Source organism: Trematomus bernacchii, unplaced genomic scaffold (genome assembly GCF_902827165.1).
Source record: "Trematomus bernacchii unplaced genomic scaffold, fTreBer1.1, whole genome shotgun sequence".
In the NCBI taxonomy this organism is placed as follows: domain Eukaryota; kingdom Metazoa; phylum Chordata; class Actinopteri; order Perciformes; family Nototheniidae; genus Trematomus; species Trematomus bernacchii.
The window spans coordinates 4,308,135-4,326,308 of NW_022988043.1; the positions used below are offsets into that span (position 1 = coordinate 4,308,135).

The 18,174-nt window shown below is 39.8% G+C and overlaps 1 protein-coding gene across 1 annotated transcript in view; it reads right to left on the minus strand.

Moving 5' to 3' along the window:
• Positions 1–18,174, minus strand: part of grk5l (G protein-coupled receptor kinase 5 like) — a 29,645-nt gene that overhangs the window by 4,876 nt on the left and 6,595 nt on the right. The window contains exons 2-11 of the mRNA XM_034118665.1: positions 9,280–9,375; positions 8,160–8,272; positions 3,481–3,558; positions 3,059–3,156; positions 2,835–2,927; positions 1,606–1,669; positions 1,371–1,511; positions 455–645; positions 280–317; positions 58–147 (exon numbers count right to left, since the gene is read on the minus strand). Of these exons, the coding sequence (XP_033974556.1) occupies positions 58–147; positions 280–317; positions 455–645; positions 1,371–1,511; positions 1,606–1,669; positions 2,835–2,927; positions 3,059–3,156; positions 3,481–3,558; positions 8,160–8,272; positions 9,280–9,375 (1,002 nt within the window). The remainder of the gene's footprint in view (positions 1–57; positions 148–279; positions 318–454; positions 646–1,370; positions 1,512–1,605; positions 1,670–2,834; positions 2,928–3,058; positions 3,157–3,480; positions 3,559–8,159; positions 8,273–9,279; positions 9,376–18,174) is intronic.

The following is an 18,174-nucleotide window of genomic DNA, read 5'->3' on the forward strand; positions in this document are numbered from 1 at the left end:
GTTGGTACATTTGTAGGCAATTTTACTCATTGAAATGTTGATAATAGTGTTTCTTACCCATGTAGCCTACAGTCCCCACCCTGCCTCTGATGAGTTCTCCTTCAGGCACTTTGATGGCCAGCCCCAGGTCAGAAATACGGATGTGTCCTACAGCATAACAGAGGTGATTAGGATGCATTTTCACGAGTTCAGGGAGATATGAAGCCATAAACAAGTTTGAAAATTGAGTAGAAAAAAGGCAGTGCAATGCCATCAACAGTCATCTAAGCCAACACTCACCATTGTCATCTAACAGGATATTCTCCGGTTTCAAATCCCTGCAAAAAGCACAGCATTTGTTAAGAACGTTATCAAATCACATGTTCTATAAAAGCATTTACAACACAATAAAAAGATCAAGAATGCGGACATCTTAAAAGGCATTTGAGAGGGTTTATAGATTTAGTAGTGCTACCTGTAGACAATGGATTCCTTGTGCAAATGATCCAGTCCACAGCAGATTTGAGCAGCGTAAAACTGGACCCTGTCTTTCTCAAAGCCCGGCGTGCCCATGTTGTAAGTGTGAAACTTCAGGTCCCCCCCGTTCATGATGGTCAGCACCAGACACAGAGCGTCTTTGGTCTCATATGCATACGCTAAGCTCACCTAGAAAAAGAAAAGAACATGTTAAAAGATTTTTTAAATGTTTAACGTTGTGCTTGTACATGCAGCTCACATGAGATCAGACTTAATCGTCTGTCACAAAGCAACAGGAAGTCTCTTCACAGGGCTCTACATCAGACAAACCACAAACACATTTCAGTCAGACAACTCACATGTTTCTTAATGTGTATTATAAGCAGCATATAGTTTGAGTTTGGCGTCAAGGCTCGGGCCTCATCACTCCACAGATTTACAAAGAACATTGAGTGATGATTAGATAACTATCCCCCGAGCCTACAGGTGGACGCTGGGGTGGAGCTGGGGTGGTGGTGGGGCAGGCAAGCAGCAGCAACATGAAACACAGCAGCAGGAACATGAACGTAGCAATAGCAAGTGAACACAGCAGTGGCAGCAGCAGCATAGCGAGGCAGAGGCAGGAAGACCTGGCAGCTTAAATAGAGCGGCATGTTTAGGAGAATGTGTTTGGGTGGTTGTAAGAGGGACGAGGTGCGTCACGTGTTAATGTATCATTGGTGCTCGAGTTGACTGCCTGAACTAGCTCACAGGCTTCGCCTCATAAGTGAGATAGCAATTTAAAATCTTAAAGCTAAAATGGACAAGAACAGTGTTACCAGGTCTGAGAACAGTTTGTTCAGGGTGGTGATCACAGAGGTAATAACCTTTTTTCTGTAAATGAACATTTTAATTATTCTTATACGTTTACTCACAACAAATCTACTGTTGACTTTCTCTAAAATCTGCTTCTCGTTGAGAGCCATGGACTCCCCTTTCCTCTTCTTTATCCTCTTCTTCTCCAGCTTCTTGCAGGCATACATCTTCCCTGTAGCTCTGACCTGGCAGGCACACACCTGAGGTAGAAGAACAACATGGTATCTCCCACATTGCTGTCATTCAAATCTGGGCATCAACATATATCTGTATCATCATGTGATCATCTCTTACCTCTCCAAATCCCCCCTTCCCCAGCACTCGGTACTGCCGGAACGTGTCTTTAGTGATTGGTTGCCTGACAGAACACAGAAACAGCGAGATCCATTAATAGACGCTCATATAGTATAGATTAGGACGGAGATGTTATCAGCGGAACTCAATATCATCCTGAGTCTATTTCCTGTGCTGAGGGTGGGGCCTCTCCTACGCAATTTCACTTTCCAGACACGGATACAATTAAGGCTCGTCTAAAAGCCTGCCGTTTACTATTATTATTAACAGCCTTTGATATGCACTCTGCATGAAATATGTTCCTGTCTAGAGTCATCATACTGCTCTAAAGACTCTCCGAAGTGACGCACAAGTCAAGATTCTTTATTTGTTTTCTTCTTTAAAATGATTTACTGTTGTAGGAAAGTAACACATCTGACAGTTAAATCAAGAGTGCATTGCAAATAAGTATCAAACAATTACATTATTATGTACTTGTATATATCCTGAGTATCTAAATGTAATGCTATTTTATAAATACATTTATTTGAAGAAAATATTGTACTTTTACTCCACTACATGTACAGTACAGCTAAAGTTAATATTTACTTTTCTGATTAAGACTTTATAAGAAAAAATATGCTTTCTTATAGATTAAATTACCAAAATGTATAAAGTAGATATGTAGCTCTATATTCACCACCACAAAAAATAACAATCATATTAACGCAAGTATTCAATAATATGATATTATCATTAATAAATCAACTACAGGGGACATTCAAAGAATACTTGAACTCCATTATATATATGGAAGTTTTATGCTGATATATATTAGTTCATTGTTTATACCCTATTCACCTTCACTGTCTCGAAAACATAACATATATTCATCAAAAAATTGCCAAAATACTTTTTTTTATGGCTGTTGTCAGTGTTTATGGCGTGATACAAGGAGATTTTAGAAATTCCCTCAGTTAAAAACGTTATCTTTATACATGTCAACAAGAAGCTTTTCAAGTTCGATTAATCCCATGTTTAGGTTCCGAAAATGAAGCATTTATTTAATAAGATAATGCCTCAGTTGTTTAATTTAAACATAGCATTTTAGACAACATTTTAGAAAAGAATCGTCTTTGTGTAAGTTGTCCAAATGGGCAAGTTTCACAGTGATATCTAACATTGAAATCTCCACCCTATTTACATATTCACATTTACATGTCTATTCTTATATTAGCTTATTTGCGTACCTCTCCAGCATCTTCCACTGCAGGAATCGGTCGAAGTACATGCTGTTCTGGTAGTCCAAGAATGAAGCTCCACTCAGGTAGTCATGCAGGACCCTGGTGCAACACAACAACAGTTAAACTGAGATAATGCACGCTATCATTCAGGCAGCAGTATATTTGCTGTTTGTTGTATAGTGAAAACAGTGAGACAGGTGAGAGGGAATAAAGACGGAGGGGAGACTCACTTTCCGCAGTTGCTGAAGATCTCCTTACATGGACTCAGCTCAAGGTTTTCTCTGCACTCTTCTCCGAAATCCTCCGCTATGTCTACACGCTGAGGGGACTACATACACAACAACACATGTAAACAAACACAGTGACATACGCTGCAAATACACAAATACATTGCTTTTTATTTCTCCTTACTACATCAGGAGAAACATGCATAACTAGTCTACATGCTGTGTTTTGTACATTTAATGTATACATTGAGTTAGTACATCCTTGTAAGAACCTTTGTGAGTGTATCCTACAGCTATAACTCAAGATTATTGTCTGCTTTTTCCACAGGATGTAATTATCAATCACTTTAAAAGGATACTAAATGCACTTTAACAACATAATGTGAAAAAAAAGGTTATAAAATTAATCAGATAAAGGAACGTACTTCTTTTGAGAGGAAAGTCTTGACGATCTGGTCCCCTCTCCATTTTCTTTTCTCATCCGGCGTCACCTCATAGTCTTCCTAAATAACACAAACAACAACACAAAATATCTAATTATACCATGCAGTTTTCAATAGAAATGTGAATTATCTCTCTGGCTGGATGTTTGTCCTCAATGATGACAGTTTATCTTTTTAGGTATTTAATTCATCTCGTTTCCTATGAGACAGATGTCAGTTTTTACATGAATAACTTGAATATTGACTTGTTTAATTTCTGTTTTTAATCGTTTATTTATTTATTAATGTTTCCTTAATACCTGCACTCACTGCTATAGTTCAACTATATTTCAAAAACCCAATGAACATAGGGTTAATAAGGTTATAAAATAAATAACATAATGTAATGATGATGATTGATGACTCGCCCCTCTCGGCTTTCTAAATATGAAGAAACAAATATATATTTTCTGTCAAACTCTTTTCTGCCTTCAACAGGACATTTGTTATTCTGTATGATGGGAGTCACACACACACACACACACACACACACACACACACACACACAACACACACACACACACACACACACACACACACAACACACACACACACACCACACACACACACACACACACACACACACACACACACACACACACACACACACACACACACACACACACACACACACACACACACACACACACACACACACCACACACACACACACACACACACACACACACACACACACACACACACACACACACACACACACACACACACACACACACACACACACACACACACACACACACACACACACACACACACACACACACACACACACACACACACACACCGAGTGTGTTGCTGTCACTCTCACATAAACACATGCTGCTCTTGGCTTGGTGTCTCAACATACGAAGCTGTTGACACAAACAGGTTTTGGACGTTACATGCTGGACATATTGCAGAGGCAATGACATGATGAGCGCTCTGACGCATTTCTCCAAAAAGATATGGGAGGGTAGCGGGGGGGGGGTCAACTCCTGCGTTGCCTGGCAACCACACAGTAAACACGACGGGATTCCTTGAGGTCCTGGAGTGTCACAGTGTGTCACACCAGCGTCACCAGCTTTACACACACACACACACACACACACACACACACACACACACACACACACACACACACACACACACACACACACACACACACACACACACACACACACACACACACACACACACACACACATCACACACACACACACACACACACACACCACACACACACACACACACACACACACACACACACACACACACACACACACACACACACACACCACACACACACACACACACACACACACACACACACACAAAATGAATAAAAAAAAGAGAGACCAAATGTGTTTCATAAATTATTATAAAAAGAAAAAAAGTTTTACTTTTATCTTCCGTTCTATATTTTAGATGACATATATTTAAAGGATTATCTAATATTAGTGTTAACGAGCCTGAGTTAGCAAAGAGGCTATATTCTTTATCTGAACCTTGGACATATGTTGAAATAATATATTTAACATGGGTGTTTAATGTTTTGTTATTTGCAATTTAAAAACTTTACCATTGTGTACAATGTGCTTTGGCAAAAATGTGTATTTATTTTGTCACTACAATAGCTTAACTGAGGCTTTGTTATCACAGGCTTCATACTGTACATACACACACACACACAAGCTGACACACACACACACACACACACATATGATAAGTTCTGTGACTATCACCCTTTGCTGATGGGGGGTCAGCCAAAGGGGAAAAGAAGACGCCCCCTTAAGTCTTTTGGAAGCCGAGGGGATCCAACACACACAAAAACACACATACTGTCTGCACACACACTTTCTGATGATGTAAGAGAAACCACTGGGATTCGAGTGAAGCACATTCCTTCCTCTGTCACACCTCTGACTTTGACTCGTTTACACATTTTTCGTTACATTTTCCTTAAAAGCTAATGAAGAGAAGACCTGAAAAAAGTGTACAAATAATGTATTTGACCCTTAGGCCTGTTTTTTTGTCAGTTAGGTGGTGGGTATAAAGCTCAGAGGTCGTTACATGGATTGCAGAATTAGCGCGAGCATGTGTTTAGGATGAGTGTGTGTAGAGTGGTTTCCCTCTCGCAGGGGGTGACGGTCATTTTTAGGGCTGGTTGAAGAGGGCAGAAAACGGCGGGGGTCTTGGGATTGGAAGGGCTGGTGTGGGAAACAATGCTGTCCTTTCTGTCCTCTCACATGCCTGCAAAGATATTCTGGGCATAGATAAAGACTTAAATGTGTCATGTGGGAGCTATTCCGTCTAGACGCAGGGAGAGAGAGATTGGAGAAGGGCCGGGTGACAAGGGGGGGATCTGACTGGTTAAATAATCACTACTCAGTGTAATTGTCTCCTCTGGCTGCATGACCTAGCGTTGAAGTACATTCAGGTAACAATGGAATGAAAGTGAAAGCCCTGAAAAGTGGATGGGGGTTTATCATACCTGCTTTCATCAAGGAAAGAGTGGTGTATTTCTACTAATCTAAATAGTCTATATGGCACCAGGGAATATTGGAGGAATTGATCATTTGCTAAGCCCCTCCTCTGTTGGTTACTGTTGCTATGCTTGTCAGGCTTTCCATTACATTACATTACATTTCATTTAGCTGACGCTTTTATCCAAAGCGACTTACAATGACCAATTACAGGGACATTCTCCCTGGAGTAACTGAGGGCTAAGTGCCTTACTCAAGGGCACACTAGTGGTGGTGTTCCAGGCGGGATTTGAACTCACGACCTTCCGATCTTCAGCCCACCTCACTATCCATTAGACCAGGGGTGGGGAACCTCCGGCCCCCGGGCCGTATACGGCTCGCGAGACCATTTGGTACGGCCCTCGAGGTAATTTATAAACACACGCAAAAAAGAAAAAAATTAAAGAAATCTAGATCGCAAAATAATTAAACAAGCGAGTGCCTGTTTTTCCTGGCCAAGGTCAGGGTCCTTGAACACAACACGAGCCTAACGTGTCATCACGCGGTATATGTCTCGTCTGACAGGGGTGTAGTTCTGCCGGAGAGCACCAGAACGCCGCTCCGGGCCGGGACTTCACAAATTGCACTACCCATAAGGAGCCGTACACATGCCGCAGTTCTTGCGTGGCTGTGTCTTTAGTTGAAAGCCCAGTGGCGATCTGTTCATCTGTCATACTGATCATACAGTCAATCACTCACTGTTGTTATTAGCATCTGGTTAGCTAGCTATGCTAACGAATATAAGAAGCTTTTTCTACAACCAGTGAGGTAAAGGCACATCTTTATATGATCATTATAGTTATAAAAACACAAGAAAATAAAGTAAACAGGTATAAAATACTATATGACAGTAAAAAAAAGTTGTCATTAATAAACAAGAAGTTTAAAAGTTTAAACAAGTACAGTTTGAAAGGAGAGTGATTTGTAAAATATCCATAAAGAAAAATAAAATCTGTTTACAGTTCTGTTTCATATTGAGAGATGTATCCATAGATCTCTTAATTTTGCTCTCAAAGTGCACCAGATTGATGGTTTTAACTTCAACATTTAAAAATAAATCTTCCCGGGGGAGCATGACCCCCGGACCCCCCTAGAGGAGGTTAGGTCCCCCCCGACTTAAATCATGTTCACATGGATAGGAAACTAAATACATTAGCACACATCTTGTGTCCGTATCTTTCTGTTTTGGTGGTCATGCCACACCCGTGCACGTGCATGCATATGCGAGTCATGGTGAGATATCTGGATTAAGAGGTTGCTTTTTCTTTGCACAGCATGAAAGAAAGGCGAAATGAATGGCCTGTGATTTTAGTATTTTTAAGCAGAGGTCAATAATTTGTACGGCCCTCGGAGGATGTTGAAAAAATTGAAATGGCCCTTGAGAGGAAAAAGGTTCCCCACCCCTGCATTAGACCAACACTACCCATTACTCATTACACAATGATACATACGTGTTTACAACCAATAGGGCACCTGGAGAGCACAGACTCCCGCCAAAGCCGAACGCCTTTTGCACTATTTTGCAATGTTAATAAAAATTGAAAAATTAATGTGTGAATCTGCTTGTGGTTTTTTTCTGCTCCAAAATGCATTTTTCTGTAACCTGCTGCCAAACTAATAGCTATAGGGGGAGAATGTACTCCTCTAATGTGTAGTCATTGTTTAAAGACAACACATCCTTGATTTAACACACAAGTAAAGGAAAGCAGGCATCTGATTTTACTAAAGATGTTATTGGTTGCTGGTATATTCTATCTGTAGGCATAGCTAGCTAGCATAAGCTAATGTCAATGCTAAAACATTTAAATTATGTTTCAGGTGGTTGTAGTTATGAATGATATTTCCTTCACTTTGGGAAATGATGCTAGTTTACTCCTCTTGATAATAAACTAGTCATCCGGCTAACTTACACATTTGATCAGATAATTATAGTACTGCTGTTGAACTTTATTTCCTCATAGATTATGTCTCACTTCCTGCGTAAATCTCTCCTCTCTCTGCTGACTGTGTGTGTGTGTGTGTGTGTGTGTGTGTGTGTGTGTGTGTGTGTGTGTGTGTGTGTGTGTGTGTGTGTGTGTGTGTGTGTGTGTGTGTGTGTACCATTGCGTCCAGTAGCTGGATGCATCGTTGCAGTTTCGGTCTGGTATCACAGTAAAGACGGAACAGGAGCCGTCCAATAGGCTGTTTCTCACAGATGCTGACATAGTCCCTGTCTGCAGAAATAAAAAAGCACACACACACATTATTTAAAACACCTACTTTGGAAACACCATTATACAAACTAAGATAAACTCCTAGGTTATGTTTTAACCAAATTCCCTTGACCTTAATGAAAAACATCATGAGGTCAAGGAAAGAAGATGGACTTAGGGAAAGACAACCGCGGTTCTGAACACTGCATTCACACTGGACTATTTAATCAGAGGTGGAAAAGTACTTATCCTATTTACTTAAGTAAAAGTAAAGTGTATACATAATTTCTGTATTCAACCATTTCTAAATTAGGTACAAAAGTATTAAAATCAGAATATACTTAACTAATTATGTAGAATGGCCACTTTTATAAATAATATATTATATCACTAGATTATAATTTGTGATACATTAATAATTAAATCATATTATTATTGCAGCTGGTAAGGGGGGAGATAACTTTAATTACTTGTTGTATACTGCCAGGTATACCAAATCATAATCCATAATTTAATTTCAATCTTTTAAATTAATAATATGAACACCTGAAAGGTAACTAGTAACTAATTCATTAAAATAAATTGAAAGGAGTAAAAAGTACAACACTTGCTTTCAAATAGGAGTGGAGTTGAATTATATAGTAGCATAAATGGAAACAGTCAAATAAAGTACAAGTACCTTGTTCTTAAGTACAGTACATAAGTAAATGTACTTTGTTACTTTCCACCCCTGTTTGTAATTATCCTAGCGAATGTTATTGGCATGGGTCTGTAGTGAAGCTTCAATACTCTGGGGGACAGCATTATCTCCTTTACTTTCACAAAGGAAAGTCCAGTGTATTCTATGCTAAAGGAGATAATAAGAGAAGTGGTGAAGCTCCTTTCCTTACAGAATTTGACCATCTCCTATAATGGCTGCCACTTAGAAATGTCTGGATCATGTAACTCACTTACGAAGCTTCCTAGGCAGAAAAGACTAAAGAACTGCAGCCACTCTCTTCAAACAAAGTTAGCACACAAACACGTACCGATGGAGATTCCTAGCTCAGTGCACTGGCTTATATGTGGGAAGCGAAGGATCTCCCTCCATTTTTTGCTCCTCCCTTTCCGCTTTCCTCCTCCACCTGTGGGGACAGAGAACAACAAGAGGTGAAAATGTGGTAATGAAAGGACTTCATAAAGTTGTCAACGTGTATTTTTTATTCAGTGAGGAGAAAATTGAACCCTAAAGGCTAAAAGGAGAGGGGTTGTGTGTGGGCGGAATGAAATGATAGTCTCAGAGTGTATATAACTCTCCTCTCTCTGCTGACTTTCTTTCTCACTCAGTAGTGTTTCTGAAAGTTGAGCAGTGTGTGTGTGTGTGTGTGTGTGTGTGTGTGTGTGTGTGTGTGTGTGTGTGTGTGTGTGTGTGTGTGTGTGTGTGTGTGTGTGTGTGTGTGTGTGTGTGTGTGTGTGTGTGTGTGATACAGACAGCTTATTCTGACCAGCTCAGTTCCCATCAGAACCCAAATCTTGCCAGGCTGGATTCCACATCTCTGAATAATGATGATCAGCTTCCTGCAGCAATGTAACACTGCACCATGAACAAAAATCACTTACATCCAGATCGTACGTTTTTTTTTGGGAGGAAATTAGCTGTGCTGTCAACCTTGAATGCTATTTATCATGCCTTAAACTCGTCAGGTCAACATTTCCAATACAAACCATGTTAAAACCACCCCTTTTTCTTCTCTTGTGCAGTTGTAACACAACTGTGAGAACTAATTTATCTGTTTTTAATCTACTTCAGCTTGCTGCGCCTTACATAATGTGCGATTCAGTTTCATGTTTTTCTTAATATGCAAAGACTGCTCTAATGAACTAACAGGGTTTTCCTTTTACCAATCTTTGCAAGTGTGGCCTGCTTTTATAAGCTATATTGAAAGCAGGAGAGCAGGGAAACAATGACAAGCAGACATATTTAAGTAATAACGCAGGAATGTGAGACAGACTACGTCATGTTGAAGCCTCTCAGTGAAAGCTTTTGCAGTTTTCCCATCAATCCCCCTGCTTTACTGCCTTAATCCTTTTCTCACTCTGCTGTTGTGATGATGTTACACTTACTTGAACTTAAATTGAACTATATTACATGCAACAATGGGAAGATTTAAGAATAACATGGTGGATTGTAACTATTTCAACAACAGTGTCATGAACCAGAAGGTATGTTTCCTTTTTCTCTAAATTCCCTCTGGCATCTTTTGCCACCTAAGATAAAAAAAAATACATACATACTTTCAAGGCTATTCATTTTGTGATATAATATATTATGATGTTGTATTTTCATCAAATGTACAGGTAGATGTAAAACATTATTCTCGATAAATATAAGCATTGATTTGAGAAATTATACAGTCTTTTTCAGTCTTCAAATAATCACAATGCTAAATAAAATATTCCTATACTAGAGCCACAGGCTGCATACATTAATCAATATGGAATACAAACTCGACCTGAGGATGAAAAAACCCACCAACCAGGTGTTAGCCCAACCCCACCAGTTACTATAAACACATACAATTTAGCAGGGCTCATAGGCAGTTTACAATGTTGGTGGTCAGTGGCAAAGTTAACAACTTTATATGTGTTATATTTCTATTTGTATACTGTATTTCAGGTTACGAGTGGAGTAAAATTATTAAAGTAAATGGCAAAGTATTGTACAGTGACGATTAAGCTGGACCACTTCCTTACTCACTAAGAACATTAGCAATAAAACTCTGATATAATATCATCAAAGAACAGCTCGGCTACCACACAGTAGGTGTGCCAGTCCTGAATGGGGCTTTGTGTAACTGCCTAAGTAGATCTAAAGAATAATACACTCAATGCAGGGGCTCTTTTGCTTTGGAAATAAAATAATGCTTGCTTACTACTGTAGGCAGTAGGCTAGCTTACTGCTAACTAGCTTATCAGCTAACTGAATTGCCTAGTACTTGTATAGGCAGTAAGCTAGTTAGCCACAATTGCCGCTTAAGTACACACTTTTTCAACCATTCTTTTTTATCCATAAAACCCATAAATAAATTGTTTTTATGGCCTCATATTACACTAGGCTGGATATGTTTGTAGATAAAGGACCCACATCCTCACCACAGCTGACAAGACTGGTAGTAGTATCACCACGGACAAACACAGAGCATGAATGTATTAATAACCCAAGAGAATCATTAACTCTGAGCACCTGCTCCTCATCAACACTACTGTAGACCAAACAAGCTATAAACAGGCACACTTCCTTATTCAAGCACCAGTTGTTCTCTGAAAACAGTTAATATGTAAAGTAATGCTCAACTTTGTGGTGTGGTCCAATATTTTAATCCACTTTAAAAAGAAACTTGATGTCTGCTAACAGTACAGTGACAGTAGAAGGTCATTCCCTGCGGGGCCACCATGCTAAAAATGAATGCTACTGTAAGGCGTTGTGGATAAAAGTGTCCACCAAATGGCATAGATTTCCTGTGAAGGGTCAACACCATGTCAAATAATTGTACCAAACATCTGCGCTCCACCCAGGCATTCAACTTTGACACAATGCTGAGACAAGCACAAATAATCTAGTTCCTCTTTTGTTCTTATCGTTTCCTTTTTACTTTCCATCTCACTGCCCTCAAAACCTATTTATTTTTATTTTCCTCGCCCTTTTTATTTGTCTTTCCCGTATTCCAGCTTTTTTGTAATTTTCCCTGTGGGAATTTTCTATCACTGTCACCTCTACATCATCACTGCCAGCCCATGACCGACCTTGTTTACCGCTTCAGACTCTTAAACACCCTTTGTTTTAGGGTTGAATAAGGTCGCGAGGTTACAGCTTTATAGGCACATAAACATAGCAATAGATGGTCCACTTCTTTTTTAACTTCTAAAACAATGTAATGAATACTATGGCTTTTTGACACAGTGATACCATTTTCCAATAGTTCAAAGATTAGAGCAAACTCTAGAGTACAAAAGTAGCAGGAAGTGTTTTTTTCTGCTGTCTTATCTTGTAATTTCTCTCACGACACATCATATTTCATGCAAAAAGTCAGTGAAGATGTTGAAACCATAATGTCATTATTCACAGTGTGTGAAATAAAAGAGAGTTCGGGTGTGGGACATTTTGTGTAAATACAAATATCTAAACTGGTCAGCAATCTCTCACCAGCACCCCTGTCATCATGTTTATACGTCCGGCTGTATCAAACTATTTCCTCCACGAGCAAATCTGAGTAACAGCAGAGTCCTGTTGGGAACAAAGACCTGAGTATCTGAACACACCCAACTGCTCTCACAAATATGCAAATATCATGCATGAATTATTTATCTACACATGAGAGATTCATCAATCTGGATGCAACTTCCTGTGCAGCCTCAGTGTCTTTTGGCTTCTGTGATGTCAAATACAACCCTTAATCAGTTCAAATTAGTTCTGCATAAATTACTTCTGCATTGTTGGTGGCCCTCAGCTGTTGTGTATCTGCTTGCTGAAGGGGAAATATTTGGGCGGGATGTAACAAACTAGGTCTGGGGGGAAGTTTAGGGGAAGGATTGTAAAAATCAAAATGAAAGGAAACACTGGGATTATAACATCTTGATATGGAGCTGCAGGAGAAGAATCTCTACTCATAAGTGTTTTATGTGCAGATCTGGGTTAATTTTGAATAAAACGTGGCTTTTAAAGTTGAAAAAACTCTTAAATGTTGTCCATAAACTCTCTTGTATTCGCTCCACCATGCTTTTCTTTTTCTATTAGACGGTTCTCATTCTCTCTTGGTCCGTCACTTACACATGAGTAGAAATATGCTCTGCGCTGTGGGTCCGCTGCACACAGGAACTTGTCGTTCTAATTTGTTCCATGAGGGCAGTGTGGTCGCCGCCCTTTATTTATGTTTCTGCTTAGCAGCTCTGACATCATGAAGGCATGTCAAGGGAAGCAAAAATAAGGTCAGAGAGGGAACGACATCCTTCTGGCAGGACACCAGGGGGTTACCGGCATCCCGAACATCTGTGTTTGAGTGTGTGTGTATACACACACTGTTTCTACTGTGACCTCTCGTTAGTAACGTCCTCATGCTTAATTTAATCGACTCCAGCAGTTCTGCAGGCTGCGTCTATCCACACATACAAAAACGACCCTGCTTAGCTGTGAGGTTATATTCATAAAGCGTTCACACACAAAATAATCTAGGACATAAACCATTGTGTAGTTCTCACACTCACACTCTGAGGTTTAAAACACCTCCACTCGCACTGTCCCTCCAGACGTACAGTTAGATCTGCTGTGGAAGAAACCACATCCTGAAGCTCACGCTGTGCATCTGGCACACATGTAACAACAACATCTGCAACATAATTTGATGTGTGAGCGCTGGCAGAGAGGAGCCCTGTGAATATTACGTGCTATTCTCCACACCTACACTGTGCAAAAAGTGAGATTTTGCTAGATTTCTGTGACACTTCACACACATCTCCGTGTGCCAACCTTAAATCTCTTTCTTGTTCACAAACAACTGATTATCCCTTTCTGATTATCGCTCATTCTCACATCACCTCCTTTGTCTGAAGTGTTAAATGTCGGCCTCGCACTTGAGTCACACTGTGGTGGTCAGCGAGGTACCAACAGTGAAGCCAACCACCAGACGGTGATACAAATGCCCACAATGTCCAACTGTTAAATGCTTGGTATTAATTTGCATTAGAGCTGCAGGTAAAGCCTGGTGTTTTTGTGTATGCAAAACACGCGTGGTAAACACACAACAATCAGATGTTCAAGCCTTAGGGCACAACAGTCTCAATGGCATGCTGTTTCCATTTTTTTTTATCCCATGCAACATCTATATAAATTGTACGCTAGATTTCCATCTCTTGCAAAACAAAGCCAGAAGTAGAGTTGCTTGGATATCATACATTTCCATAGAGCTAATAAAAGATTGAAGATCATTTACTTTACATCAGAGGCATGGACTAACTAACTAACATGATTTTGAAGTTGTGTTGACAAAATGACTCGTGACTTAAAAATAAAAGTGTGAAAAGAAGAATGGATCCAATCACATTTGGGCCCAATATTTAAGAAAGAGATACAATTGTTTAGGCCTGGAGAACTCAATGTAAACACCTTAAATGCAAAGACTTAGGACTTGTGATTTATAAAACAACTTGTAAGGACTCGGTCTCACTTCTGCATAATATTATATATAAACCTCTACAGGCTATTGCAGTATAGCCAACATCACAATAATAAATCCTGTACGAGGTTAAGCTTTTCATTGATTCAACCCGATATGTTGATGCCTCAGTAAGAAGTGGCATCATCCACTTTTATCTCCACATGTAAAAAACTTGGTATTGAAAGGAGGACATTTTAGGGTAAGCCTCAGGTTTAGTTTAACAGTAGCAAGTGTGTGTTTGTGTGTGGTCTGTGTGCCACAGGAAGCTGAGGGAAACGCTGCCCTGACCTGAGCAGAAGGGGAGGACTATAGCAGGAAGAAGCTCTTTGTTGCCCTTTTCCACCATGATGTCATGTCGGTCGCTCTCTGTCCAGCTGCCGTATTACCAACAAGCCTCGATGTCCACGTATTCCTCATTATCGCGTTTAATAACAGCATGATCCAATTTTTACATCCGCTAACGCTCTCAAAGCAAACATCTGTGACGTATACCTTTTATCTGGAAACACTAGACTATTCTTCTGTCTGCTGGAGGCAGGTCACATGTTTGATGAGGGGTCATAAACTCAAAATCAGTCATAGACAATAAAAAAGAGATTATATTGGCAGTATAATGCACAGCTGTATCCTGAGTGACAAAACAACACCTGCATCTATCTTGACTTTTAAAACGTAGCTGCATTAAGCATAAAAGCTACACAAGGTATATCAAATTGTGAAGTAGACATAAACCAAGGCATCAAAAAGTAATAATGAGCTATGTTTGTTGGACTAAGAATGTGCATATGCTAATGATAATAATCATTCAGATAATCAGAATAATTATTAAAGCACAATTAAGTGTAATTAGTTATATTCTGAACATTTTAAGGATTTCAATTACTTTAGATTAACTTGCATTTTAAATATATTTCATAAATATCATATGTAAAGAAATAGTTATATGAAGAGTGGATTAAATAACATTTCAGAGTAAGACATTATTTTTTTATTTCAGCTTTAGTATAAAAAAGGATTAAGATGTACTTTATTTAAGAGCATCTGAATGTTGTCAAGTACACAAAAATGTATTTTGGTACATCTTTAGTAGCACTAATTGTACATAATAAGTATAATAGGTAGATTATTAGTCAATCAGAATAGCACACTTAATCGTTAATCATGTGCACATAAAAGTAAACAATGCTTATTAAATCAATTAATTAAATTCAGTTTAATTAACTTCATTTAACATTTTTTCACTTGGCACATGTCCATTCTTTAAAGATTTATTTCGACACACGCTATGTGTTTGCGATTTTGCTCACGGCTGCATTTGCACAAAGCTTTAAGACAACAATACACAACTATTATCCCCGTCTTTATGTCCTTGTAACAATTATGGCTATAAATAGCAACCCACCCAAGGGCAGGAGCAACGTGTTGATATAAACCGAGGTGGTCAAACCGGTCCATGACCTCAGAGCTGGTGAGCTGTGACAGTTGTCACTAGAGCAGTGGTTCTCAAACTTTTCCTGTCATTCCCCACTTTGAACAGGTGGGCCTTGTTCCTCATCGCTCCAATACAATGGTAGGCCAAGCTTAAAATGGTCAAATGTATCGTTCTATAACAGGGGTTTCCAACCTTTTTTAGGATGAGAGCTACTTTCAAAAAATAAAACAAGTCGTGAGCTACTTTTACTCCTCTTTTTTTTGTTTTTTGCATTGTATATATTTAGCACATTTTAACATTATTATTATTATTATTTTTATTATATGCTTACCTTTAACCTTTGTGTGCTGTTTGGGTCTGTGGGACCCGTTTTCAGTGTTTACTAAAAGAAAATGTATGCAATTTAATTATTTTAACCTGCTTTATTTGGAGGTGGACCTCACCTCCTCTAGGGGGGTCCGGGGGCATGCTCCCCCGGGAAGATCTTTTTTTTTTAAATGTTGAAGTTAAAAGCATCAATCTGGTGCACTTTGAGCACAAAATGAATTTATGGATACAGCTCTCAACACTCATATGAAAGGGAGCTGTATACTTTTCAATAATCCAAACATCTTTAGAATATGATCACAACCAATAACTAATTTAAACTTGTTTATTCTTATCTTATGTTACCTAGTTAGCATTCTTTCTTTTTATTTATGCATATTTTACTAATCACTCCCCTTTTAAACAGTTTTTTTTTGTTACTGTCCTATAGTAGCCTACACATTGGAATGATTTCTTACTTTATTTTTTACAACTAGACTATATTAAATAGATAAAGGTGTGCTCTCTCTAGCTCTCTCTGTCTCGCTCGCTCACAGAGGCTGTGTGCTCCTCCGTGGCGATGACTGCTTGCGTTAAAAAAATAAAATAAACATAGGCCTATTTATAAAGTGGGGGCACACAAACGGGATTTCGAAAAGTGTCACGGTTAAACTCCTTATGAAGTGGTCAGGTGCCACTCCACATTGCTTTTCTTCCCGACTGCAACGCTGTTGTGTGTGTGTGAGAGCGTTTCACATGTGTGTATGAGAGATTTTTACATATGTCTGTAAATGATTTTGGTTTCAGTTGTGTGTGTGTGAGCAGGCTCGGATTGGCTATCGGGAGATTCGGGACTTTTCCCGGTGGGCCGCTGCCGTTGGTGGGCTGCTGCCTTCGGTGGGCCGCTGGCTCTGGCATAGGTGGGCCGTGGACTTTCACAGCGCCGCTGCGCCGGTACTGCATCCGCCGGTACCGCATCCGCCGCCGCAAACACCCGCCGCTGGGCTGCTCTGGCGGGTCCGGCGCAGCGGCGCTGTGAAAGTCCACCGCCGTTGCGAGTCTCCGGCTGTAATAGTCCACTACTGCCCGCGAGGACCCAGGTTCGATTCCGGTCTGAGGTCCAAAAAATGTATTAAAATAATAATAATAATCTCCCGTTCATCGCGTCTATTCGCGACGCACCTATCACATCTCTGCGCCCCACCAGTGGGGCGTGCCCCACACTTTGAGAAATGCTGCGAGTGTGTGTGTGTCTGCGTGTGCAACCATGTGTCGAAAGGTAATCAGTGTGACAACTTGAATGCAAGTGCAACAAATCTCACAAAGGCAGCAGAAGGCATGCATTTCCTGTCTGAGACAAAGTCATGTGCCACACGTTTCCTGTTCTATAAATAAATTAAATATGGAATGTGAAAGGGGAGATAAACATTCAATAGACTGAAATTATATAACCTACCATGGCTGTGCGATCAAAGCACCACACAGCCCAGGGCACGCTGGGTAATACATGCTGTTTGCTCACCCATAAAGATTCAGGAGGACAGAGCATAGTCCACGTGAAGCTAACCATAATGGGACGCTCCTATACGCTCTGGCACAGTGTCAGTGTGTTTGTTCACCTCCATAAATGTTTTTGATGAGGCGAAACTTAATGGCATTGTAATCTTTAATCTTTGTGAGGGGTGATTTTATTTCCTCTCTCTCCGAGTGAAACTCTCCAGTTACATCACAAGTGAGCAAACATCGAGGAAAGTGCTTCCAATGAAAACAAGAGGTCCAACTTATCAAACTGATGGAACACACACACTGTGTGTGGATAGATATTATTGAACATGGGAGAGATGGTGTGTGTACATGCAGGCACTAAAAACCCATCTCAGAGATAGGGTTAAAGTGATTGCATTGCACTGTCAGTAAACTCCCTCGCTGTTTTCTAATTCCTTTTGTCCTCAAACACACACACACTCTCTTCATGATAATGCTTGTCCCTCGTC